The sequence below is a fragment of the Coccomyxa subellipsoidea genome, assembly GCF_000258705.1.
Source record: "Coccomyxa subellipsoidea C-169, whole genome shotgun sequence".
Lineage (NCBI taxonomy): Eukaryota > Viridiplantae > Chlorophyta > Trebouxiophyceae > Coccomyxaceae > Coccomyxa > Coccomyxa subellipsoidea.
The window spans coordinates 1,776,894-1,802,826 of NW_005178037.1; the positions used below are offsets into that span (position 1 = coordinate 1,776,894).

General features: G+C 53.2%; 7 protein-coding genes across 7 annotated transcripts; 3 read left to right on the plus strand and 4 right to left on the minus strand.

Moving 5' to 3' along the window:
- Window positions 1–987: 987 nt before the first annotated feature.
- On the minus strand, window positions 988–3,631 carry COCSUDRAFT_14561 (glutamyl-tRNA reductase precursor; the record flags this gene model as incomplete). The annotated part of the gene is made up of 8 exons (XM_005648688.1): window positions 988–1,254; window positions 1,475–1,728; window positions 1,894–2,140; window positions 2,282–2,534; window positions 2,654–2,766; window positions 2,884–3,000; window positions 3,123–3,217; window positions 3,532–3,631. The coding sequence occupies 8 exons, from the start codon at window positions 3,629–3,631 to the stop codon at window positions 988–990; spliced, it is 1,446 nt and encodes a 481-aa protein (XP_005648745.1).
- A 387-nt stretch (window positions 3,632–4,018) lies between these two features.
- Window positions 4,019–5,448, plus strand: COCSUDRAFT_47184 (protein mago nashi 2). Its single transcript, XM_005648689.1, has 4 exons — window positions 4,019–4,302; window positions 4,436–4,546; window positions 4,686–4,862; window positions 4,999–5,448. The coding sequence occupies exons 1-4, from the start codon at window positions 4,204–4,206 to the stop codon at window positions 5,062–5,064; spliced, it is 453 nt and encodes a 150-aa protein (XP_005648746.1). The 5' UTR covers window positions 4,019–4,203; the 3' UTR covers window positions 5,065–5,448.
- Window positions 5,449–5,529: 81 nt separating this feature from the next.
- COCSUDRAFT_14943 (DUF580-domain-containing protein) lies at window positions 5,530–9,207 on the minus strand (the record flags this gene model as incomplete). The annotated part of the gene is made up of 11 exons (XM_005648690.1): window positions 5,530–5,718; window positions 5,962–6,262; window positions 6,446–6,745; window positions 6,846–7,048; window positions 7,190–7,387; window positions 7,512–7,679; window positions 7,780–7,913; window positions 8,013–8,194; window positions 8,343–8,618; window positions 8,750–8,996; window positions 9,147–9,207. Coding segments are annotated over 11 exons (2,259 nt in total), but the record flags the coding sequence as incomplete, so codon positions are not given.
- A 463-nt stretch (window positions 9,208–9,670) lies between these two features.
- Window positions 9,671–17,019, plus strand: COCSUDRAFT_65794 (P-loop containing nucleoside triphosphate hydrolase protein). The gene is made up of 16 exons (XM_005648691.1): window positions 9,671–9,906; window positions 10,176–10,412; window positions 10,615–10,776; window positions 10,931–11,123; window positions 11,356–11,513; window positions 11,641–11,763; window positions 11,923–12,177; window positions 12,448–12,609; window positions 12,957–13,251; window positions 13,563–13,732; window positions 13,980–14,096; window positions 14,221–14,376; window positions 14,648–14,869; window positions 15,225–15,441; window positions 15,663–15,856; window positions 16,186–17,019. Exons 1-16 carry the CDS (start codon window positions 9,841–9,843, stop codon window positions 16,387–16,389), a joined length of 2,931 nt encoding a protein of 976 aa, XP_005648748.1. The 5' UTR covers window positions 9,671–9,840; the 3' UTR covers window positions 16,390–17,019.
- A 60-nt stretch (window positions 17,020–17,079) lies between these two features.
- Window positions 17,080–18,768, minus strand: COCSUDRAFT_36320 (NAD(P)-binding protein; the record flags this gene model as incomplete). The annotated part of the gene is made up of 7 exons (XM_005648692.1): window positions 17,080–17,172; window positions 17,417–17,589; window positions 17,852–17,960; window positions 18,064–18,160; window positions 18,279–18,335; window positions 18,475–18,644; window positions 18,733–18,768. The coding sequence occupies 7 exons, from the start codon at window positions 18,766–18,768 to the stop codon at window positions 17,080–17,082; spliced, it is 735 nt and encodes a 244-aa protein (XP_005648749.1).
- Window positions 18,769–19,680: 912 nt separating this feature from the next.
- COCSUDRAFT_53265 (hypothetical protein) lies at window positions 19,681–20,946 on the plus strand. The gene is made up of 4 exons (XM_005648693.1): window positions 19,681–19,903; window positions 20,070–20,147; window positions 20,281–20,373; window positions 20,515–20,946. Exons 1-4 carry the CDS (start codon window positions 19,837–19,839, stop codon window positions 20,577–20,579), a joined length of 303 nt encoding a protein of 100 aa, XP_005648750.1. The 5' UTR covers window positions 19,681–19,836; the 3' UTR covers window positions 20,580–20,946.
- A 350-nt stretch (window positions 20,947–21,296) lies between these two features.
- COCSUDRAFT_62714 (hypothetical protein) lies at window positions 21,297–25,207 on the minus strand (the record flags this gene model as incomplete). The annotated part of the gene is made up of 8 exons (XM_005648694.1): window positions 21,297–21,386; window positions 21,548–23,284; window positions 23,397–23,636; window positions 24,061–24,192; window positions 24,299–24,492; window positions 24,633–24,775; window positions 24,919–25,039; window positions 25,132–25,207. 8 exons carry the CDS (start codon window positions 25,205–25,207, stop codon window positions 21,297–21,299), a joined length of 2,733 nt encoding a protein of 910 aa, XP_005648751.1.
- Between the last annotated feature and the right edge of the window lie 726 nt (window positions 25,208–25,933).

The window sequence follows — 25,933 nt, forward strand, 5'->3', positions numbered from 1 at the left end:
TCCTGGCCCGTAGCAGCACAGACCCTTGGACTCCAGCTATTATATACAATATCGAATGACCTCGAAGACTCAGATGGAGGTGAGGAGATTGACAAAGTGGTGCCTGCTGTCTCGGCGAGTCTTGCTTCCTTCTTGGTTCCCCCCCCTCCCTTTCAAGGCGGGGGGGTCACCTTCACAGGGTTGTAGCCTTTTGCATCTCATCATCCCGCAGCATCTATCAACAACTGGACCAACTGCAGCAAAAAAGACTTCATTTGTATTCATGAAATCTCTGGAACCAGCCGGCTAGGCGTCATCAAGCAAGGCGACGCTCATAGTCAGCATGCTGTCAAATACTATTGGTAGCCCAGCTCATGCCCAGGCTTTAGCCCTGCACCTGCGTACTGAGCCTATGGTCGGAAGTGTGAAGCATCAGGTGATTCATGAAGTGTCTGCCAAAGAGGACCAGCAGCTGCAGTGACCAATTATGTCCAGCTCTAATTCAATAATCACGGCGCAAATGAATCGATTCAGATTTTTTCCTGGAATTTATTACAGAGAGGTCACAGAGTCCCAACATGGCCAGTGTGACTTCATCATTCAGTCCTGTCTATCCTACAGCTGATAATCATAAAAACTGCTCGGATGTAGCTACAGTCTGGATCGGGAACTGCCAGTCAAATCGTGGCACCCTTGTCAAAACTTGAAGCGCAAACAACGCAATGCAAGAAGTCACAGAGTAACGACAGGTGCAAATGGTACCCATATCAGAACTGCTCTCAACTAGAACAGTCTGCACCCATGCCATCGATAGGTAGTGAAGTGCTGGACTCGGGCGTACAATCTTCTCCATGCTGTTCAGCCTCTCGTACGGGGGTGAACTTCTCTCAATGATACATGCTGCCAAGTTCCAACTCTAAATGAAACATTCAGGGGCGCGCAATGACCGCCGAACAAAAAACCGGCGCACAAAGGCAGCACCACCTCAACAAATCACAGCAGCCAGCACTATCGGCTGATGGAGGTTGTGTTGAAGCGCGAGAGCTCAAACATGCGCTCCAGTGCCTCCATGTTGGCGAGTGTCTGGCCGACCGCGTCGGGGTCAGAGCCGTCGCAGCGCAGGGCGGTCATGGGCCCGTGCAGGATCTTGTTCACAATGCTGCGGCTGAGCTCTTCAACAGCCTTGAGCTGCTTCTTGGTCAGGCCGTCGCCCATCTTGCCCATCGCCTTGTCCAGCTCCCCGGCCCTGATGGACTCTGCCTTCCCGCGCAACGCCTGCATATCACACATTTTCGTCAAGGACCCTCATTTTGGAGAAAACATTCCCCTGTTGGCTGACTGGCCAGCATTGCCTGCACTGAGCCTTCAAGTTCCATTCCACAATCACACAAGCAAATTCAACCAGTGCACTCGCAAGATGTAGGCAGCTCTGTCACAACCAACAGCAATCCTGGAAGATGATTCTCGCTGAAGGAGAAGAGGGGGCAAGGCCCACCTTGATGGTGGGCACGGTCTCCAAGGAGTCCCTCCAGGCCTCGAATGACAGCTGCTCCTGCTCCAGCAGCACCTGGGCCTCATCAGCTGCCTTGCGCCGCTCCTCCTTGTTCTTGGACACAACCTCCTTCAGGTCGTCCACGTTGAACACGCGGCCGCACACGTCCTCAGTTATGTCGGGCGCAATGTTGCGCGGTACACTGATGTCAAAGAACCGCCGCAAGCCGCCCACTGCCGCCGATGCTGGTGGCATTTCTGCACATACATGCAACACACTCAGTTCACACACACTCTTCACTCATCTGCCTTACAAACCTTTTTGCTCATGTGCACAATATCAAGGACCAGATGTTTGGGGCACCCTATGCATCAGGAATTGCATATGCAAGGAAAATATTGCAGGGCCTGCATGTATCTCACCTGCAAGGTGCTCCTTGTGCACAAGGATATCCTCAGAACCGGAGGCTGCGAATATGGTGTCGCAGTCGCTGATGCACTGCATGAGGTCTGGCATCAGGTGCACGTCAAACTCCACTTCTGGGAACTCCTCCTTCAGGGCTTCCACGCGAGGCAGTGATCTGTTGAGGATCGTCAGCCGCTTGAGCCCCTTGGAGGCCATGTGCTTCACCAGTAACCGGGACATCTTGCCCGCACCGATGATGCACACCTGCGCGGATTATCACCACAAATGTCTCAGCTTGGGAACTTTCTCAGCTGCCACAATACCTGAACCATACTTCTGAAATTTGAGGACAGCATCTACAGCAACAGATGTTGAGCATACAATGTCCACAGCTTCTGAGCTCACCTTGCTGTCGTCAAAGTTATGGGTGGGCAGCTTGAGCTGCGCAAGCTCAGCGGCTGCAGAGGAGACAGAGACAGCACCGGAGGAGATGGAGGTCTCAGCGCGCACGCGCTTGCCGGCGGTGATGGCCTGCTTGAACAGGCCGTTCAGCTGGCGGCCAAAGCCGGGTGCGTTCTGGCCCACCTTGTACACGTCCTTCACCTGCGCAAGGATCTGGCCCTCCCCCATGACCAGCGAGTCCAGCCCGCCAGACACCCTGCATGCCAATAACGATACACAGTGAGCCACTGTCAATTTCCTGATAAGCATCTGAAAAATCACGGTGATGCTAGCTGCTCCGTTTCAAAAGTACATAAAATGTCAATGCGAGCTCACCTCATGAGGTGCGAGGTGGCATCGCGGTCGCGGAGAAGGAACATGTGCGGCCGGAGCTCCTCCAGCGGAATGCCACTGGTCTGAGACATCCACTCCTCCACCTCGCGCACACCCTGCATGCAGCGGGAGCGAGCATGAGTGCCATTCAAACTAAACATCGATGCCACAAAACACTCGATCGGCATTATTGCATGCAGAGGCATGTTAATGAACACATGGACTTTGCGCACCCTGTGCCAGGAGAGCGCCACAACATACAGCTCCATCCTGTTGCAGGTGGACAGAACAGCAGCCTCCTCAATGTGAGGAAAAGACGTCAGCTCCTCAATCGCACGAGGCCATTCAGCCTGCATAAAGCAAAAACGTGAGTTCCATATCCAAAATTCTCTCCTTGAGGCAGAAAAAGCTTTCTACACAACCCATAAGAGATCCAATAATAGAAGAGAAGTGCACAGCCGTTCTTGCACACCTGAGGGATCGAAAGCTTCTCCCTGATTTCCACAGGAGTGTGGTGCACTGAGAGCCCGATGGCAATGATGCTGCTCTTCGTCTCCATTGCATATCCTGCACAACAGGGAACCTTATCAGCACCTTTGAGGCAGAAGCTTCCTGATCAATGCCAGCCGTGGAGGTCTGCCGCAGTTAGATATAGGTCTCACCAGTAAGTATGGTTAATATGTAACACGCCAACTGCATTTCAGCCTCGAGCATAATCTGGCAGAGCCACGACACCCCACAAGACTGCTAATACTTATCCTCATTAAATACTGCATGTGCACGTATTCCACCATTCCATGATTTTCCTGGGATTGCCCAAGACGTTCCCAGGAGGTCTCCTGTGGAAAAGCACTCTAGTACTTGATTGGTCAAGAACGCACTATTGACATTCTGGGTCTGGCGAAGCTGTTCGAGCGCTCTAGCACTCGCTTCCACATGTGTAGGCGGCAGCTTGACTCCAGCCGCGATCGCAGCGGTCATGAACGGGCAGACGCGGTCTGGCCTGGGCGAGACCGGCGAGGTGTGCAGCCTGCAGACCTTCGACCCTCTGAACGACGCAGTTAGGTCAACCGGCACACGCGGCGCCACCCCGCACTCCGCTAAGCTGCCAAAGATGCCTGCCATTTTGGATATGCAGGCTTTGCAGGTCAGGCCTCGATGCACATCCACCAGCTGCGATCCTGACTGCAACGGATGAGGAGAGATTCACCAGAGACAGAGGGTCGAGAAGCTTGCCTCATCCCTGATTGGTCAATTGGCAGAATTGATTTCCGTTGCCTCTTTTGGAGATTTTGGGACGCCGCTGTCGACCGATACCCAGAAACAAAACCTCAACTGAAGCTGGTCGGGTGGTGTGCGGGATCTACAGTGAGAAAGGAGGTGTATCTTGGCAGTGAAATAGATCGGTGGTGCCCTAACTGCCTTGTGGAGCTTCAGCGCATTGATTTTGCCGAGCTGTGGGGTTGGAGATCCAGCAGACATCCACTCTTGTGAAGCCTTGCTTTTAGAGAAGACAGGAAAGTTGTGCCAGCTTAGGATAGCTGCCAAACCTCATGGCTCCTGCCCCTGATTTCTACTTGAGATACTACGTAGGGCATAAGGGAAAGTTCGGCCACGAGTTTCTGGAATTTGAGTTCAGACCTGATGGCCAGGTAAAGAGCCACGATGGGCTGCCATACTGTCATGTACAGCCTCAATTGCTTGTGCATTTCCTTTGCATGTGACTTGACGCTGTCAAAAGATGCAGGACCGTTCTCTAACAAATTGTTGTGATCTGCTGTGTAGCTGAGATACGCCAACAACTCGAATTACAAGAATGACACAATGATCCGGAAGGAGGGCTTTGTGGCGCCTGCGGTGCTGGATGAGCTGAAGCGGATCATTGAAGACAGTGAGGTGGGCTTCCAGATGAGCATACCCTGCCTTCAAGTGGGAGAGCTTAAACCGCAGCTCATACTTGACCTCAGGAGCTGGTTGAAGCACGTTTGCTATAATTGCTGTCCCGCATCTCAATAGTCTTGGGTTGCTTGCACAGATCCTAAAGGAAGACGATGCCAACTGGCCACCCCCAGACAAGGTGGGCCGCCAGGAGCTTGAGATCATCATGGGGGAAACTCACATCTCCTTCACCACCACCAAGCTGGGCTCGCTCATGCAAGTGCAGCAGAGCAAGGACCCCGATGGCCTCCGAATCTTCTACTACCTAGTGCAGGTAAGACTTTGTCCGTAGCTTTGATCACCTGCTTCTGCATGCCTTCATTGGGCCCCATTGCCACAATTTTCAGGACATCTTTTCAGTGCAATCTGTTTGAGAGCATGACAAAGCATCATTGTGCCGATATGTGCAGGATCTCAAATGCATGGTGTTCTCCCTGATCGCTGCACACTTCAAGATCCAGCCTATCCAGAGGTGAGAGAGGGACAGCCGCGGGTGCCATTCAGGAGAGCAGTGCACCTGCGCAGGGCAAGCGTATTGCAGAGCCCACCTGCCAATACAGACTTCTCAAAGGCCAGCTGAGCAGGATGACAATAGTGCGATGAAGCACATCATACAGACCGTGACATCAGGTCATGTTGGGTGACCATCTGGAATGTCTCTTGATTGACGGCAGCGTCTGCACGTTTATCTTTTGTGCACTGGGGCTACTTTCACCTAACGAAATGTGGTCTTTGACCTGGTAACATACAGCTGAACAGCTTACATGGCCTTGCACCTCTTTATATGTTGGATAATCTGCGGGCGGGGCCAACAGGTTCAAAAGTGCAGTCGCGCTTAATGTGTAATTTGGAAGCTGCGCAAATTTGTCAGGTTGGCTAGTGTCTCTCTGTCAACCTTACAAACTTTTCACTACCAACATTGCAGATAAAGTACTGTCCGATCAAGGCTCCAAAGCTGCCTCCCCAGAGCTGCTTCTCCTGGTAATTTTTGAGCTCTTACTGGGAGCAGAGGCTTCCATTTCTCCAATGGCTTCAAGAAGCAGTGGCGGCGCATGTTTTGGGTGTCCACCGTGGGACTCGCAATCCTCACAGAACGCCAGCAAAATGGTGTCAATTGCCATCTCATACACCTGCAACCGCACAATGTGCTATCACGACAAATTTATCGGCTCACCTCCTGTTTACCACTTTCTATTGTGCATGATGATTTCAATCGTGCATGCAGAAGCTCATCACAGCAGCACCCTCCAGTCTACCACAAATCCAATCAGAAAGACTCCCTGAAGTCAACCTCGAAGAGGTGTGCATGAATATTCGGCAGTAATCTGAGTCAATGGGACATTGCATGCATGGAGGTTGAGTAGGGGACGCACATTGAAGAAGACAGATGCGACGATGTAGCCGATGAGCAGCGACAGGATGACGGGCAGGAGCGGGCTGGACATGAAGGTATTTGGGTATTTCACTGGGTCTGTGTAGTAAGTGAGCGTGCTCATCAGCAGAGCAATCACGCCGCACCCAGCCATGACCGACAGCTTCCCCAGGAACACGAGCGCGTCTCCAACAGTGTCTACTGCCGCCACTCGGAGCACATTGGTCACGATGGTCTTTACAGCCAGCGTGGCCGATGTGCAGAAGCCGTTGCCGTGAATCGCCGCCATGATGTATGCATTCCTGTGCACATGCATTAAGTAAGTGAGACTCAACATCGCAACTTGAACGTCCGTACCTCCATTAGTGGGGCACATGCATGTGATGACAGCACTTCAGATTTGATGTGCAGTGTGCGTCAGGTACTGTGCAAAAACGTGATCTTTGGTGGTGGTGGACTCAGCGGTCGAGCATAGAGAGGCTCACTTGTTGATAAATTTGACAATCTTCTCCAAGATCCAGAGGAAGCAGGAGATGCAGCCCATGATGTACTTCAGCCAGGAGGTGTATTTTGTCCGGGCAAAGTACTTTGTCCGCCTCTGGATGAACTCAAGGACGATTCTGATGAACATCAACAGGGCCAGGATAAAGGACCCAATGGCCACAGTTCCCATGTGGTAGATAAGGGTCACTTTGAAAGAGCTCCAGACTGGCGATGAGGGCATTGCATCCGCATGTCCCTTCGCATAATAGAACTGCGCAATTGCCCCTGCTATCGTCATGCACCTGTGCAGCAGGAGCTTCCGGTCAGACCTTGCAATTGACCGTGTTGGATCTAGTGCAAAGGAAAAGAAATTTGCCCGCGAAGCAAGCAGCAAAGACTCACCCAAAGCCGGCAATGAACTGGTTTGCCCAAAGGAGGCCAAAGAAGTGGTAGATGAACATGTACTGCAGTGGTCTGCTGAAGGATGGAGTGAAGTAACAATCTGGCCGCTCAGAACACTCTGTCGCTGTGATGTTGGCAGGGAAGTATGGCAGTACGGGGGCGGGCAGGGCTGCTGTGGAGTTTGCTGGTGAGTCAAACAACACCTACAATCCCATATCCGTGAGTCAACCACAGGCTGTCCTAGAGGCGCGCTACACAACCAAGGTCACCTGCCAGTATGGTACTGGCAAGACAACACTAAATGCTGGAGGCAGTCAAATCTTGCAGAGGGCAGCGAGTCTTACAGCAAGGCTGAGAGCTCCAGAGGTGGAGGCAGTCAGTTGAGCAGGCTTGATGTCTCCTGCGCTGTACAGGAAAGCCGCGACTGCCACCCAGTACACAACCAAGCAGCAGAGCGCCAGAAATGGCACCAGCGGCCAGAAGAGAAGTGTGGGCATGGTGGCCACTGCCTGGCTAGCCACCTTGATGCATGCCACCGCCACCTGTGCAGAGCTGCCACTTCAGGTTCACTATAGAGGCCCAACGCTGAGGAAATTGAGATACAGGTCTCTGGGTTGAGGCCATCCATGCATGGATATGGAGAAGATGGAAGGGACGTGCCTTTACACGGCGGATGATGACCAGGGTGAAGATGATGAGCAGGCCGGTGAGGCCCACGGCAACATATGCACAGATCTGCCATATCTTCCTATCTTGTGCACTGGGGTCCTCGCTAAAGGGTACCTGATCCCGGACATACATTCCCACCGCCCCAAAATTCCCCAGCATCCCTGCCTGGATATAATGCCAACATTGTGTTAGATCGTCTGTTTGGCTTGCCATGCATGTTCAGACCGCAGACAACAATAACAGAAACAAATGGAAGAACATGCACCTTTGTGAATGCGAGGATGGTGCATGCTGCAAAGGCTGCATTGACAGCCAGGATCACAAACCACGCCATCAGGCCGGCGCTGAATCTGAGGAGGATCATCCATATCAGAGACAGGATCAGGCCGCCCACCAAACCTGCCCAAAACAGTGATCCACCAGTCAATATATAGCCGTGCAACTCTTCAGTAAACTTTGCATCAGAGGAGGTCCAGGAGGTGCAAATGTAGTAAGCACCAGCCACAACGATGATGACAAATCCCTTCTGGATGTCAGCGATGTAGCGCTGCAGCCGCTGGGACGATGTGTTGAAATACTTGTTGACGGAGGAAGTGGAGTTTGAGGACAGGATTCTCTGTGAGGTATCGGATGCTGACACAAGCTCCGCCATCAGCTCAGGCGAAAATTTGGGCAAACACCTGCGGCGAAATCAAAGCACAGCAGACAATTAAATTTGCAGCCAATGCTTATGGCTTCATACCTCCATACTATGTCCAGTAGAAGGACCAATGGAGCTTCCATAAAAGATGCGTTAGCCATATTCGCTGACAGTTGTGTGATTCTCACCTGTTGAAATAGTCCACCGTTTCCAAGAGGACTGGGTAGCAGGGGCCCCGGCCAGGGTACAAGGATGTCAGCTGCAGGTACTCCCCACACAGGGGATTGCTGACATTGCCAAAAAAATCCGCCCGGAACTTGTCAGGCAGATACTGCAGCAGAATATTGCACTGCCCAGCGGTGATGTTTGTGCTGGAGATGCTGCCCCAGTAAGAGGTGCTCCACTCCTCTGTGACATTGAGCGTGCCAAAGAGATTGTCTTGGGCAAGACGATAGTACGGGCACCTGCTCATAACACGGAACTTTGAGTGCACAACTTCTCTTTGCTGTTCCTGGTTGTCAGATATGAGCACTTTCACAACCTTTAATGGTGCTAGAACAACCAAATTTGCTTTTATGCTGGGTACCGGGTGCACCTGTACTGTACATTGCTCCTACACGGCAAGCTGCTGATGCTGCATGCGCTCTCCGTTCCAAGGCACTCCTTGACACACACTGATCTGGCTCCCAGGAAGGTATTTGTGTCAAGGAGCTCCAAGGGGTTGAGGTAATACAAATTCTTGTATTCTGTCAGGTCTGGCCCGGAGCCACCATTCCATGCGTTCTTCTGACCACATGTGTTCCCAGAAGAGTCTATCCCATAGCTCAACCTTGCTGGGTGACCTGTTGTGCCATGCCAGCATTGATCAAATGGCCTACAACTCGCGTATCGCATTTTGATCCCAGCAGATGCAGCTAAGTCCTGCAGGATACCCAGCTGCACATATATTTTGCCACTCTGTGTCATCGCAAGGTGAAGAGCATGATCGCCACCTTGCTTGAACGCGATCACTGCTATGTATACCATCCCTGCCCAAAAGACAGCGTAACAAAGCAAAAAAAACAGATCTCGAAATCTTCTTCTCTCCACGACTCCCTGTGGAATAGCAAGGCACTCTTACAGCACTTCAGACATGGAAACAGGATAAGATTGCAGTATTAACAATTTGAGATCATTTGAAAAGTTACCTCATGCTTCTTGTGATCTTTATCTCGTGCATTCCCGAAGCAACCCATTGCTTCTTCACGTCCAAGGAAAGGGTTCCAACGGATACTGCACTTTGACGCTTTGCGTTGGGGTGTCTGGGTCAGACCCGTGTCCCATAACCAGGTGGTGTTCTTTCATCAATAAATTCCAGTAGTCTGGACAAAAGCATGTGTCAGACACTTCGATCTAAAAATACTCCCGTTTTCATTGTGGTCCCCCCGCTGTGCCGTTGTGCCGCCTGGCCAGCACTACACGGGGGACCGTGATGCACCATGCACCTCCTGTAGCCTGTTCTAGTGCTAGCAGGGATGATTCTGTGAGGAGAGACTTAAGAGCACATCTTCGAGGTCGATATTGCACCTGAATCAAGTGAAAACCAAATCGCTGTGCAGGAAGTTGAAAAGTAAAAAGCAGATGTTGGTCACAACTGCTGGAAGATTTATGTATTTCATCTCCCGGTAGGACACTCACAAAGCCCAGATGGACGATTCTCTGTACGATGAGTTTGGAAACTACATCGGACCTGAGTTGTCAGGCAGCGAAGAGGTACTTTCCTCCCTAGTCTTAGTGATCTTGACACAGTCGAGAGTAATTCGAACAGTTGTGCAGTATTAGAATGGTCTCTCTGTTCAAAAATTTAAGTCGCATCATACACCGGAGGAACGGCCTTGTCCATGGCTTTGCTCTCTTAACTACAGATCACATTCTTTTTTCAGTAACGAACTAACAGGAATCGCATGTGATTTCTGCGATACATGCCTGTGAAACTTGAGAGATTTTCACCATAGTCGCATATAAGAGCGAATCACGTACAGGAGGATGAGGAGGAAGTCGAGGAGGATGAGGACATGGCAGAGGCGGAGGCCCTGGCCAACGCCAGGATGGACATGATCCAGAATGCGGGGGCACAGAATTTCCCTGATGACGATGAGGAGCCCATAGAGAATGCGGTGGTGCTGCATGAGGACAAAAAGTACTATCCGTCAGCAGAGGAGGTCTATGGGGCAGAGACAGAGACACTGGTCATGGAAGAGGATGCGCAGCCTCTGGAGGTGTGCAGCCATGATTTTCAAATTCATGTCCAAAAACCATCTGCCATGCCAGCTTCCTATTGTGCGATAGCTGGTAGCTCCTGTGCGCTGAGCAGGTTTCTCTATGCAGACCTTTATGGTTGACATTAGAGCATGCTGAGACAGTATCCTTCATAATGTATAACCTAAGCATACACTCAGATATCGCCGCTGTGCTGGACAGGTTCCCATCATTGCACCAGTAAAGCAGAAGAAGCTGGAGGTGCTAGAGCGTGCCCCGCTGCCAACTTACTACAGCAATGAGTTTCTGGCGGGGCTCATGACCAACCCAGAGCTGGTCAGGAACGTGGCCATTGTCGGCCACCTGCACCACGGCAAAACACTGGTGATTAGCCTTTCTTATTGCCTCTGTCAGACCCTTCTGAATGCTCATTGACAAAAGTTTTGATCCTGCCTGGCAGCTAGGCCTGCTTTTGCATTTTAAAGGATGCCTTTCTGAGCTTGCAGGCATGGAGATTCACAAGCTTACGGTGCTGCAGGTCATGGACATGTTTGTGGAGCAGACGCATGAGGTCAGGCACGAGTGGAGGGACAATGAGCGGCCGATGCGCTTCACAGACACGCGGCTGGACGAGCAGGAGCGCGCCATTAGCCTCAAGATGGTGCCCATGAGCCTCGTCATGGAGGGCTCCTCCGGCAAATCTTACCTCCTCAACCTCATTGACACCCCAGGTACCCCGAGGCCTTCCCTCCCTTGCCAGTGCATGGGCTTTGCGGTGCATCCCTGGAATTGTTTTGTGATTATTGCCCAGCCCGATTTCAACGAGCATGGCAGGTGGGTGTGTGAGGGGACAGTAGGGCACCAATTTTTGGGAGCAGATATGGCTTTCCATCATACAGAGCATGAGGTGGGTTGTCACACAATCTGCATGGAATTCTGAAAAGTTGGCTTGCGCCTTTCCAGGCCACATCAACTTCAACGATGAAGTCAGCGCTGCGCTGAGGCTGGCGGATGGCATGCTGCTGGTGGTGGACGCAGCCGAGGGGGTCATGGTGGTCACCGAGAAGGCTGTCAAGCAGGCCATCATGGAGGGCCTGCCCATCTGCCTCCTTATCTCCAAGGTAAACAAATTGCCCTCTATTTGCTCATCAGATGCAGAATTTAGAAATCAACGGCTCCATCTGGCATTCAGCGCGCTTGTGAATGCACTCATGGATGTGTGCTTGACGGGTGAATGGCTCTTGGCAGGTGGACAGGCTCATCACAGAGCTCAAGCTGCCTCCTGCAGATGCCTACCACAAATTGCGGCATACCATTGAGGAGGTCAACGCTTTGATCACCACCTACTCTGGTGGCAATGAGGAGCTGCTGGTGCGCTCTTTGAATTTCACATAATCTCTTGGCGTTTGTTGCGGATGCTTGCATATGGAAGTCCCACCTTGCTGAAAAGGGTATTCGTAGTACCATGTTTGGGAGTCAGTACAATTACTATTTGTGTGCTCACCTGTATGTATCTGCATGTGCCTGCAGGTGAGCCCAACAAGGGGAAACGTGGGCTTCAGCTCGGCGCAGTCGGGCTGGTCCTTCACGCTGCAGTCCTTCAGCAAGCTCTACTGCGAGGTCTATGGAGTCCACATGGACGCGGCTGAGTTTGCGCGGCGCCTCTGGGGCGACGTGTACTACCACTCCGACACGCGCACCTTCCGCAAGAAGGCCCCGGAGCGCGGCGGCGAGCGCAGCTTTGTGCAATTCATCCTGGAGCCCCTGTACAAGATCTACGCCCAGGTGCACACTCAATTTTCCTTTCCGCGCACCCTTTGCATGGCCGCCTTTGCTGGCATATCCTCAGGGCCGTAACCACCCTGAAGTTACCGTGCATTTGGTGCACATTAGGAAAGTAGCACGACCACCAGTGAGCTCACACTATAAGTAGTTACTTGTTGTGCACCCAATCATCATGCAAGAGCGCTCGCATGAGCGTCTGAATGCAATGCATGCTGTAGGTCCATTGTGAAGGTGGGCATGCATTTAGTTGAGGGTGTGGGGCCTGTGCAGGTGCTGGGAGAGCATGATTCGGGCGTGAAGGAGATGCTGGGCACGTTTGGGGTGCAGCTGAAGCCGTCGGCGTTCAAAAAGGACGTGAAGCCGCTGCTGAAGGAGGCGTGCACGCGCATCTTCGGCACGGCCACTGGCCTCGTGGACATGATGGTCAAGCACGTCCCCTCTTCCAAGGCCGGCTCTGCCACTAAGGCACGCCCACCCCTCTTCCTGCTGTCCTGTGCTGGAACTTTTGCCTGTCAGCTTATATCCCCACTCATGCTGGGCAAAGTTTTATGCAGCCTGATCTGCTCAGGAATTGTTTCGTCGCAGCTCCACTTTCCCTTGCTTTTTCTCCTTGCTGAGGTCTGAGAGCCACACGTTTGCTCTTAGCACTGCAGAAAGGAGGTAGGATGAAAGGGAATGTGGAGCTGTGTCGGCATGGGAATTGTCTGAGAACACCCTGGGCCCTTCCATAAACTGTGTACATCAAGAGCGCTGAGCCTAAGCTGCCGCGCCACGCGCAGGTTGAACGGACGTACACAGGGCCGCAGACGGGGGACATCGTGGACCACATGAAGGCGTGCAATCCACGGGGGCCGCTGGTCATCCACATTGCAAAGCTGTTCCCCAAGACGGACGTCAGCGCCTTCGACGCGCTCGGGCGCATCCTGTCGGGGACGGTGAAGCCGGGCGACCGCGTGCGCGTGCTGGGCGAGGCATACACCCCCGAGGACGAGGAGGACAGCGCCGTGGCCGAGGTCACCAAGGTCTGGGTGTACCAGGCCCGCTACCGCATCCCCCTCACCAAGGCCCTGGCAGGTGCGCTGCCTTGACCTTCACCTCCGGTACACTTATGGGATATCTGCCCCTGCTGCAAAAGTGCGCCTGTGGCGTTGCTACTGTATCAAGAGGCAGGCATGCACTGAGCCTGTGAACTGGTGATATGGCATGCATTCCACTGGCGTAGGGGCCACCGGTCCTCGGATGACCATCTTCAGTTGCAGGCACCGTCTGACCTAGACCTAGACCTGAAGCTGATCAAAGCGCCGGCGCAGCGCGCTCATGTATTAGTGCATTCAGTGTTGGCGCAATAGGTCCCTGGCTTGACATTGTTGGGATGGCGGCTGCAGGCAACTGGGTGCTGCTGGAGGGGCTGGACGCCACCATCACAAAGACGGCGACGATCGTGCCGGAATACCTGGACGAGGACGTGCACATCTTCCGGCCGCTGCAGTTCCAGACGCAGGCGGTGGTCAAGATCGCCGTGGAGCCGCTCAACCCCTCTGAGCTGCCCAAGATGGTGCGCTGCATACTCTTGTTTCCATACACATTCTTTTGCTTACTGGACCGCAGTTAATTGTGAGACAGAATTTTTGAGCGTGCCCATCTGCGGGGTCATCACGCCCATGCGCCCGCTGTTGCCTGGCGCTACCTGCCTGCTGCACCCCCAGGCACTCTGCCAGGCCGCCACTGACTGCATGCACCTTTTGAAGGAAGCTATGAGGACACCTGGCTATTTGAGTGAGGAGAGATTGGCATGTGAACAGGTGGAGGGTCTGCGGAAGATCAACAAGAGTTATCCGCTGGCGGTGACCAAGGTGGAGGAGAGCGGCGAGCACGCCATCCTGGGCACCGGGGAGATCTACCTCGACTCCCTCATGAAGGTCAGCCCACTCCACAACTATCACTGTCACGCTGCACCACCTGCTTCCACACAAAATTTCAGCGGTGCATAGGGCAAGTGTTGTTTAATTCAGCGGACTGAAGATCTATGGCCATGGCTTGCAGGATTTGAGGGAGCTGTATGCAGAGGTGGAGGTAAAGGTGGCGGACCCGGTGGTGGCCTTCTGCGAGACGGTGGTGGAGACGTCCTCGCTGCGGTGTTTTGCGGAGACGCCCAACAAGCGCAACAAGCTCACCATGATCGCAGAGCCGCTCGAAAAGGTCCGCGCCTGCTCCCCTCCAAACCCACCTCCCTAAACCTCTTCTGGCCTGCTCAAAAACACTGTATATGAGTACCAAACCATGACAATGTGACGTGTCTGACTCAGTCTCCCCGAGAACCGTGTTGCGCATGCCTCTTACGTCAAGAAGGAACCAGTGTCTATGATGAATGCGAGATTTCCTACCGGCCAACTCTTTGCCCTTCAAATGGATGTCTAGTGCTTGCTTGTGGCCCCACGCTGAGTGCGCTGTGGATTCCGCTGTGCTGCAGGGGCTGGCGGAGGACATAGAGAGTGGTGCGGTGGACATATCGTGGCCGCGGCGGCGACTGGGTGAGTTCTTCACGACGCGGTACGACTGGGACGTCCTGGCGGCGCGCTCAGTGTGGGCCTTTGGGCCGCAGCGCGCCGGCCCCAACATCCTCATGGACGACACGCTGCCCACCGACGTCGACAAGTCCCTCCTCTCCGCCGTCCGCGACTCCGTCGTCCAGGTGGGTGTCAAATGTCTAGAGCGTCAGAAACCAAATATTAGTATCGGATGTCAACATTTTGAGAATATTTTCCCACAGAGCCATAGGATTGCTGTATTGAACCACCCTCTTGAGCACCAACATGTCATGAATCTTGAGACCCTCTCGCTGACCTGTACTTGCCAATTGAAACCCGCCCATTCTGCTCGCAGCCAACCCCCTTGTTGGGCTAAAATGCATTGCCATCAGTGTCCTCCCATCACACTGCTCTTCTCGGCTGCAACTTTGCTTCAATGAGGTGCCCTGGTTGCAGAGCAGGTGGGGAGTCAATTTGTGACAAATGTATTGAGCGGTGGTGGAGTTTGCTGTGATGCAGGGCTTCCAGTGGGGCACGCGGGAGGGGCCGCTGTGCGACGAGCCAATCCGCAACGTCAAGTTCAAGATCCTGGGGGCTGAGATTGCGCCGGAGCCGCTGGCGCGCGGTGGCGGCCAGATCATCCCCACGGCGCGCCGCGTGTGCTACTCCGCGTTCCTCATGGCCACTCCCCGCCTCGTGGAGCCCGTGTACTATGTCGAGATCCAGACCCCTGCAGGTGCGTGTTCCCATTTGTGCAGAAGGTGCTGTCTCGTCAGCGAGATGCCTCCACACTTGTGAAAAAGTAAAAACCATGTGCTGCACTGGGAGCCACAGTTGCACCCGACAAGGATGGAGAGGAGCGGATGCTGAAAATGTGTCTGACGATACTCCTATCCTGTACACTGGTTGACAATTATTTGATTCCTGCATTGAGTTGTGAGGTTTGGCCTTGTGCAGATTGCATCACTGCGATCTACGCGGTGCTGGGCAAGAGGAGAGGGCACGTCACCGCAGACGTGCCCAAGCCCGGCACGCCCATCTTCATTGTCAAGGCCTTCCTGCCCGTCATCGAGTCCTTTGGCTTTGAGACGGACCTGCGCTACCACACCCAGGGGCAGGCCTTCTGCCTATCCGTCTTTGACCACTGGCAGGTGATTGTTGCGACTTTCTGCATGCCTGACCGAGTTATTCTTCCATCTGTTTTTGCCATCTAGTGCATGAAGCCTTCTGCGAAATGTATGTGTATTGCTTTTTGCACTAGAGCATGCTGATCTGCAAAACAAACAGGCAGCGGCGGCCTCTTTGCTTCTGCACCTTCTTTGTCGCAGAGTGGCCATATTATGCATGTGCAGCATACGTGGAGTTGCAGTAACTGCACGGGGGATCACTTGCTGGTTAACTGTTCAACGGAAAGTCAAAAGCATTGTATTGCAGGTGCCTTTTATACGCCTCATCCTAATATCATTATTACTGGGCGCAGATTGTGCCGGGCGACCCGCTGGACCGGTCGGTGGAGCTGCGGCCGCTGGAGCCGGCGCCGGTGAATGCGTTGGCGCGCGAACTCATGGTCAAGACGCGCCGGCGCAAGGGCATGAGCGAGGACGTCTCCATCCACAAGTTCTTCGACGACCCCATGCTCATCGAGCTCGCGCGCCAGGACGCCGACCTCGAGAAGTTTGTCTGACCTGGCAATTTTACCACACCGGAACAAGAAGTCCTGCAGAAAGATAGTCGCCCGCAAGGAAGTTGCCTGTCAGTTTGGACGGGCGAGCTTGTTGCTTGACAAACGGGTGTGCTTGTGATGGCGCAAATAGATGACACGAGACGCTGACAACTGTGCCGCTGCATCAATGCGCTCTTGTTCAAGAGCTGACATGTGCATGTGGCCTTCATTGACAGGCGACACATGGCCAAATTTTGCTACTTGACCAATTTGATGTAGTGCATCAAGTTCGAATTTTGCAGACGACCACTCATGATGCAAGGTAACATGTATCGTCATGGTCCACTGTGCAAAAACATTTGGACTTTGTGGAGAGTGCGTTGCATTTTCATGCTGAAGTGCTGCACATCTGCAAGCACTCTCGAACTCGAAGTCGATATATATTTGACTGTTGAGACAGAGCAACTACATTGATCCACATCATCCAAACATTTTGTGGACGATGCTAGCTAAACATTACGTAGCAATGCTTGAAAGGCATCTTATGCGTCTGGAACAGATGCCTTGCAAGTGCATGGAACAAATGACTGAATCCTATACACACATGTTCATACGTTGCTACCAAGCTGACGAGAAAAGAATACTCCTGAGCTGAAGCAGCTCTGGAAGTAGACCCGATAGCCTCTTCCCTGCTGGTTCCGTACCAGCACCCTAAACAGGCTTGACATTGAGGATGATCTTGCCAAAGTGAGTGCTGCTTGCCATCCTCCGGTGCGCATCCCCAGCACTCTCCAGTGGCAGCACCTTGCAGAAGCACGGCAACCCAGACTGTCAGAATCTTGGGACACACTCCTGCAAAGTAGAGCCTGAAATGAACAGCTGAGCTGCAAGACTGTCAGGATTGCCTGCATACACATGCACAGCACACTTCTGCTTACTTTCTCCGTTTTTTGATACAAGGAAACTTGTGCAGGTATCATTCATGGAGTGCAGCAATTGATGCTCTGCGACTGTGCCACACTGTCTCTGCTTGATAGATCCAGCACACCTTGTCAATGATGGGTTTGATATCCCCTCTTTTCCGCTCATCTGCAAAGTCCCTGCGCAGGTTCTGCACCAGGTTTGCCTTGAATTGCAGGGTGCGGTTGCGCAGGGTGGACCCGATCAGACTCGCCCTCTTCTTCAGCAGCGTCCCCAGATTGGCCTTCTCCGCAACAGCACCTGCTCCACAAAACCTTGCCTCTTGAGTCCACAAGGTTGCACCAAAGCCAATGCTCATTGCCATGTGCACAAGATGAATCCACTGGACCTTTAACAACCTGCTTGACCACTAGGTGGGCCAATCTCTTTGTATTGCATGCATGCCAGGTCTTACTCAATCAATGGGGCACGTAGCTCAACTCATGCAAGACGAGAAACCGGCAGAAGATGGACATTATCTGAAGGTGTGTGCAAGGGTGCCTAAAGAGTTGTGAGCCCCCACCGCCCATCATGCCGATGTAGACCACTTTGCCATCCATGCCAAGGCACTCCAGATTCCGCTCCAAGTATGGTGCCCCCACGCAGTCAAGGATCACATCCACACCCTTGCCCTGGAATACACCCAATCCGCCATCAGCTTCTGGGCCCGCCTCAGCCCAGGTGGCATGCAGACAACACCAAGGCGCCTGACATTCAGGTGCAAGTGTAGCCCACCTTTGTCATGCCGTTCACCAGGTCAATGACATTCTCTGTCTTGTAGTTCAAAACGTAGGACGCTCCCCGCTGGAGACAGCGCTCACACTTCTCGTCGCTGCAGAAAGACGCAAATTCTCTTAGCTTTTCATTCTTATCTGCAAGTCTTTGATATCATAAGGGGACATGCTGCAAAAGGTGAGCCCTTTGATCAAAGCCAATGGGACGTCACTCACCTCCCTGCTGTCACAAACGTCGTGATGCCTTTGGCTTTGCATAACGCAATCGCCTGACTGCGTTACACAGCCGCACACATGTCCTTCAGCGTCTTTGCAAACTGATAGACATTGACATTGACGCTGCAGCTGATCGATAATTGACGTACTGCAGATCCTCTGCGCATATATGGCAGATGATGGAGGCGCCAGATACCTGCCAACACCAGAGCCTCCTCCATGGATGAGCACGCTCTTCCCCTTCTCAGCGCCCCCAAGCTGGAAGATGTTGAGGTAAGCTGTCAGAGTGGCCTCCATGAAACCAGCCCCCTCTATCATTGTCCAGCTGTCCGGAAGCTTCAGCACACTGCCAGCATCCACCACCACCTGCAAGGTGGATTGCACAGACTCTCAGCACTGTCTCTTCATGATTACTGAAGCTGCATTGGATCATTGCCTGAGGTCGGAGACTAACCTGCTCTGCATAGGCTCCCCCACTGCATAGCGCCATGACTCTGTCTCCCACTTTCCAGTCCTCTGTGCATCCTGATCCGACCTGAAGCAGTGACATTGAGAGGAGTTGAGCTGCAAGAATCTGTGGGGATATTACATGTACACAGGCCAGGTCAGGAGTAAGAGTTCTTGACGAGAGAAAAGGACGCAGAATTACCTCTGAAATTGTTCCTGCTGCTTCAAGCCCGAGGATGGGACTCGATCCTGCACAGAAGTGTGATTTTCAGTGGTCCCTGTAGCTCACACTGATCTATGACTGTTTGTGTGAGTCTTAAGATGCACATAGACATTGCGGATGGCGGACCTGGTGGAGGGGGGTATTGGCCAAGGCGCTGGTTTATGTCTGCGCGGTTCAGACCAGCAGCTTCCACTCTGCAAGTGCACCCAAGCGCATTGATGAAGTGATTGTAGGCAAGGCTACAGAACACAAGAGGAATCACCTCCATCATTAATGCCTTCATAAGAATCTGTACATAACTTACTTGATACGTACAGAACTTGGGGGGAGTTCAGGAATAGGAATATGCCCCAATTGCAACACGCCTGCGAAGAGCAGAAATGATCAGAAGCATTTTTAGCGCAGCGTGTAAAAATGCACCGAGAGCTGAGCATCAGGACGCACTCTCGTCCCCTGGCTCATCAAAAACGATGGCCTGCATGGTGCTACTCATAGTTCAGACAGGTCCACGACAAATATAGCGATCTCCAAAAAGCTTCACTTGTTGTTTCAGTAAGAGAGTGTTCGTATAGCCGAAATTATGACTTCTGTCTTTTGAAGAGCACGAGGGAAGAGGGAAGAGTTTCATTTTGGGAGCTGGGTGAAGCTGCTGAGATGTTGCGGAATGAAGCCAAGATTGGCACCGTCCTGGCTCAAGCCTGGCAGGACCATGAGGACTGGCCCAGATGCTGTGCTGCGAGCTTTTCATGATCCTCTAATGTAAAAGATTGGTCTCACAGATAGCACCAAATTTCTGAAGGATTGCGAGCAAGGACCCCTGTAGCAACGATTTGTGATTTGTTTTGACAAGAGTGCTCTTTACCCAGATTTTGGTATTAGCCTTCTCCCATGGGAGTTATCTTTGATGAGCCTAAATATCCAGTGATAGACAAGGCTCCAGGATTTTGGAAGACAGGTGTGGTACCTTCCTATAGTACAGGATAGGTTTGGCATCAAAGAATCTCCGCAGTGCCGCACAGCAACAATCTCCTAGTAGTGATGCTCCACTTTGATTGTATTGCTTCCAGTGCATCATCAAGCTGAACCCCTATATGCATATGAAAATTTTGCACATGCTGCAGTGAGCAACTTCAGTCTTGGGGACATCGCCATATTCGGGGGCACAGCAGCAATCTGCGGGCCCTTGGGCTACTATGTAGGTAAGAAAGGGGGGTAATCTGAGAGCACAGCTCAATTCTTTGCACTGTGCATACCAAAAAGCTGAGCGTTGAGGAACTCCTCCAAAGAGAGTGCGAAGGTCCAAGATCAAAAAGATGAGGTAGATTTGCACAGGCACCCCTGCCGTCATTCGCGTACCCTCCATGTGGGCAGGGTTGACATTGGGAGCCACAGCAGGATTTATGATGGCATACCAGAATTCTTCTGGTGCGCAGTTCCTTGCACTACCACCCCAGCAGAACACTGTGTACAGCTTGTAACGTTCCCTGCTGTTGATCAGTGTTCTCGTGGCATCGAATGTAAAATGCATACGATCGAGGAAGGGCTCACATGTTGCCTGGTGTGCAGGACGATTGATGGGCCTAAACCCCAATGACCGAGAAGTCGAAGTGAACCTCACAAAGAAGAGCTGAGATGTCTTTCAATGAAGACTGGTGCAATTGCAAGGATATTTTTTGGCATGTTATGTGGACCGGTTCGATCTTCACATGTGAAATGGGGAATCGACCAGCATGCAAGGCTTAGGCTGCTCAGGCTGAGTCCAGCTAGGCATGAGCAGCAGTCAAGGACCTATAAGAAATTGGGACGACTAGAGAGAATTTGTGAGGTTATATCTGGGTCCTTTGCTTGGTCACGACACCTCAGAGAAGTAGAAGTCTGAGCAGGCTGTGCTCTGCGTAAAAAGATATCCTCCTGGAATGGCTGATGAGGGAAATTTATCCTTGATACCAACACTATGCTTTAAGAAGGTATCCAAACTGTAATATGCAAGGGTTACTTAATCTGCAGCCAACATGCAGCTCAAAAACAAACCTGCATGCATGCTGTGCATTTTCAGGGCACTGCACAGATATTTGAAGTTCTCTAAACAACAATGCTACAGCATCTAGATCAGATCTGTTGGAAGAATGATAAATCAGATGTGTAGAAATTTCTTTAAAGCTGCAAGTGAGCAGGTGCAATAGTGAGGTTACAAGGTTTCATTGTGGCCCATAGGTTGGGTCTTTGCGTCACATTCTCATAGGAAAGAGGCGGAGCTGAAGCCCTCTGTAATACATGCACAATCTGTCACACTTTTGTTGATATAGCACCGCTGCCAAAGTGAATTGCCAGATGTCCACACGAGCAGATCAGCTATCCACCAGCTTTACCAGGGCATCAAGTTCTCGGTTGACCTGCAAGCGGAGGGCTTCAAGTTGCGCAATCTTCCCACCATTCTCCTGCAAAGACCAGTATGAGCACTGCTCAGCATTGGAGATATGGCGCTTTCACAATGCAACCTTCTGAGCAAACTTTACAAGAGCCCCCTCTTCACATAATGCAGACATATGTGATGGGCATGCTGAGGAGACTTGCAGACATCTACCAAGTTGAGGATCACCTGAGTCTCTTTTGGCTGGGCGTCAGGCAGAAGAAGCACTCTGTCCCTAGTGTCTCCAGCTCTGCTGGTGCTGCTTTGCTCCATTAGGCGGCCATCGGCGCTGTCATGTCCTGACTGCGCACCAAGGCCTCCCTTGGATGAGGCAGAGTTGCCCTCCTGTGCAGCAGCCTGCGGCGGGTCTTCCGCGCCGAACAGAGGGTTGCAATGCACGTTCATGTCGGGGCTGCCTCTGGCGCCTGCGGACAGCGGCGCGGTTCTGCTGCCAGCCTGGCGCGGCGGCCTGGCCTTCCCGGACGCGCTGCTGGCCGATCCTGGGCGTCCTGCTGCGCTAGCATGCACTGGCGTGGTTTGTTTTGATTCCTCCGGCAGTGTGTGACCTCCTGCAGCATGCTCCACGCTCCAGCGTCTGCTGGGAGGCTTGCCAGGGGACCGCAGCAGCCTGTTGACCTCCCTGGTGATGCCAGCGAGCGCCTCTGTCTCCTCGCTGGCCCCCTGGACGGCATCGGATCGCGCCGCTGCGCAAGCCGCTTCATCTGCTGTTGAACGTGAGCGGCGCTGTGTGGAGTGTGCTGACAGCGGATCTGCGCGCGGCTCAGTCATCTGGTGCCAGGAGCTGCGCCTGTCATGCAGGCGTTGACCTGGCTCCTCCATGCCGGTGCGCGCATGGAACTGGTGACTGGATATCTCCTTCCCTGCTGCAGATCCGCCATCGTCTGAGCTTCTCTGCAGCGCAGCTCGGGCAGCTCGGGCTGCGCTGGACGCGCCATCTGCGTGCATCCCATTGCTGTGTGCGGCCGGCGCAGGCTTCATGTCGGACCAGTCGCTGGGGGCCTCCTTGGACTTCTTGCTGGAGCTCAGCCTGTCGCTGAGCAGGCTCTGCATGCGGTGGCTGCTCGACACAACCTGTTGGAAGTCCTCCAGCGGCTGCTGCTCATCCTGCTGACGCGTGCTGGTGTCACCAATCGGGCCAGCTCCATTTGGCGTCTCTTCAGGCAGGCCATGCAGGTGCTCTCCGTCTGATTGGGTCTGGCGTCGGGAGGCCGGAGGGGTCTCGAGGCGGCGCGCGTCGCCGAGCACGCCCTGGATGTTGTGCAGGGCGCGGCTGTGCTGCAGCGTGGCGGTGGCCTGCAGCAGGCTGCCCTGAAGCTCCTTCAGGCTGGCTCCGGGCGCCTGCAGGGCGCCGGGGTTGTCCAGCAGCCGCTGCAACTGCGCCATCAGCGCCCGCTGCCCCTGCAGGACCGCCCTGGCCTCGGGCGTTCCCTCCCATGGCCCTGCGCTGTGAGCTGCAGTCGGCGGCGTGCTCGGCTGCACAGTAAATGCAGGTGTGCTCATGCTGGCGTGTCCGACGGGCTGTGGCGTCTCATCTGGTGCCGTGCCAGCGCCGTAGAGTGGGGTGTCCGCCATGGTGGTCGGCTGCCGGGAGGGTGGTCTCTGTGGAGTTGCGTGGCCGCCAGTGTAAGCTGTCTGATACTCCTGTGGAACCGTCCCGGCAGCGGCTGACACCAAGTCATGGAAGGTGCGCAGCTGCTCCAGCAGCTGCTTTGTGTCAACTGCGCTGCAGTCGTCCACGTTGGCAGTAGATGAGCTACCGCAAACATCTGGCTCAACTCCTGAAGTCTTCCCAGCTGCACTGCCTGACCTGGACGCTTGTGGCTGCGTATGTCCCGGCGCATCTGCAGGGGTCTGCCCAGCAGCAGCTGTGCCAGCGCCTACAAGGCCATGCATGCCTTCTTCCTCCTGCAGCCATTGGAACTGGAATGATGAAGTCCCAAACAACACGATTGCAGGTCCTCAAGCCGTGCAGCACTCAGCACAGGTGCATGTCTGCTTTACCAAGGAAGCAGCCCACCTGCTTGCTGCTTGGAGCCCGTGGCCGCTCAGGCGCATACACCTGCACTCCGAAGTCCATGCTGGCCCCCACCCATCTGCGCGGCTTTGCCATCGGCGCATCACCCTTTCTTGGTGCTCTGTGCTGCTGCACTGCTGCCTTTCCTGGGGCGCTGCCTGTCCTTCTGGGCTGCAGGTCCTCCCCTCTCTGCTCTGTGTCTGCTGCCGGTTCAGCGGGCGCATCTGCATTGCTGTCGATCCGCTGCAACGGCGCCCACCTTCGCCGGGAAGCTGCTGATGCAGGTCTAAGTGATGGCCTGCCATTCGTATCTCTGCCCCTGTTGTGCCAGTTCTCAGAGGCGCTGCCAGCCTCAGAGGCTCTGCTGCCTGTGCAGTCGGCAGGCAGTGGTTCTGCGCAGGAGGTCTGGCTGGACAAGAAGTCGTCTTCAGAAGGAGGCTGCAAGGAGGCAGTGTACATGTGTGCTGCTTTCAGAGGTGAGGAAGGCTCAGGTATCCCGTCCATTTCTGTCAGAGCCTTCTGTGCAGCCTGCAAAACATGCTTGTGCTTATATCCATTTCATTCAAATCAAATCAAGCTCTGTATAGCTAGAAGCAATGGCATATGCAAGTGTAACAGAATCCAAGGCATTCGGACGGTTTTGGTCCGTCCTAAGAGTGCTGCGCACCTGCCGCACATGGACAATTTTGTCATACTTGACATCTGTCAGCGAAGCAAGAATTGCGCTCTTTTCTGCTGCCAAAATGGCGAGGCCGTCAGACCGCTCCAGCTGCCAAGCATTCGCTGTCTTCCTGAACACCTGCCATCAAGAGTGCGCATGAGCTACAGGCCTAGAAGCAATTGTAGACACATGCAAGCAACACTGACATCAGCCACATTGCAGCCATCTGTGTTTGAACTAGCACCTGTGAGGAGGCCGCCAGCGCAGCAATGGTGTCAGCAGCCTCCTTACGCAGGTGCCAATCTGACTTGAGCAGCATGCAGTTGAGGCTCTCAGTGATAAGCGAGCGGACCACCGCTGGCTTCATGTCAGCGCCCAGGATCTCAACACTCTTCCTCATGGGCAGGAATGCCTCTGCCACGAGCACTCGCTGTTGGCCTGTTGAATGACCACACTCGTCCTGTCTAGCAGCTCTTGCATAGTATATCTCTGACCTTACAGACTGCTGGCACAAATATCTGCAGAAACAGGATAGCCTACACTAATCATAGCAGTCAGGCATGGCATCAGAGGCTTACCCATGCTCATGCTGCCGAGTATGTGTTTCAGGCAGTCCAAGGCCACAGCTGCAACTGATGGGGATTGAGCCTGTTCGAAGAAGACCATGAGCGCAGCATTCACCAACACATAGGCGTTGGAGGCCATGTGCTTAGCTGGGGTCCTGCGGGAGGGGGAGGAATGCAGTAAGGGGTACATGCAAAGGATGAGATGCACTTAATTTAAGGCACTTGTGCAAGTGCTCATAACGAATGCAAAGTAAATATCTATTTGACAGGCATGGTGAATGCACTGTAGCACTCTCACTTTGCCGCGCTTCTCAACAGGGGGCGAATTAGCAAGGCACTGAGGCCATCCTGCTGGTCAAGCATGTCATCCTCATTCACATGCAGCAGCAATGCCGCCCTTGCCACCTCTTGCATGAAGCCTGTGCATGCGCACAGTATACTTGAGACTTTTGACACGCATGTCTTCATGCACCATGTCCCACATGAACGTGACCTGTCAATACTTGTATACCTGCCAGCTCCTCAACAGCGCTTGTGTGCTTTTCAAAACCGGCCTGTTCTGTGAAGCGTTTCATGATGAGGCCCATGAGCCCCGAAGGATAGCCATGATTTTGGACAAGGAAGGCTGCCAACCTGCAGGCCAGCAAACAGATTGGACCCCCCATCTTTTGTACCACTGCACATTCATGTGGGCCTCAAAGACCGAATTTTTGAGGTGGACACCGTACTTGTATCTCAGTCTCCTTGCATGCGCTGAGCATTGATCAAGGTTTGCCAGAATGTCACGCAGGACATTTTCAATCTCCCAAGTCGCTTGAAGATCTCTGATGAGTCTTTGCACACCCAGCTGTGCTTGAGCGGCCAGATCCTTGTCCTCGAGGCCCAGTAATGCTGTCCGAGTACGAAGATGCAGATCCCCAACAGCTGCAGCTGTCTTGGTCCTCTGCATCACCATTCCTGGCAGGACTCTTTAAGGAGGGTCAAGGCACCTGCAGGCACACCAGTATACTTTTGTTTACAGTATTGAGTGTGATAACGTGTGACTACAACATCGGAAAACATCTTCTATTTCAACATCGGAGGCGATAGTATCAGTCTTCTGTGATGTCCCATCTTAGAATATGATTTTAAGAACCTCAGGGCATTTGCTGTTCGTGGCATCTCACCCTGGTTCAGTGATGATGTTTCAGAATAATCGAGCCTCTTCAATACAGTAGATGTAGAAATATGGTGTTGTTGCGTGGTGACCTCAGAATTGACAGACGTTGATCTTTGCGGATATAAAGTGAGCTTTTTGCACACGGACCGCCAGA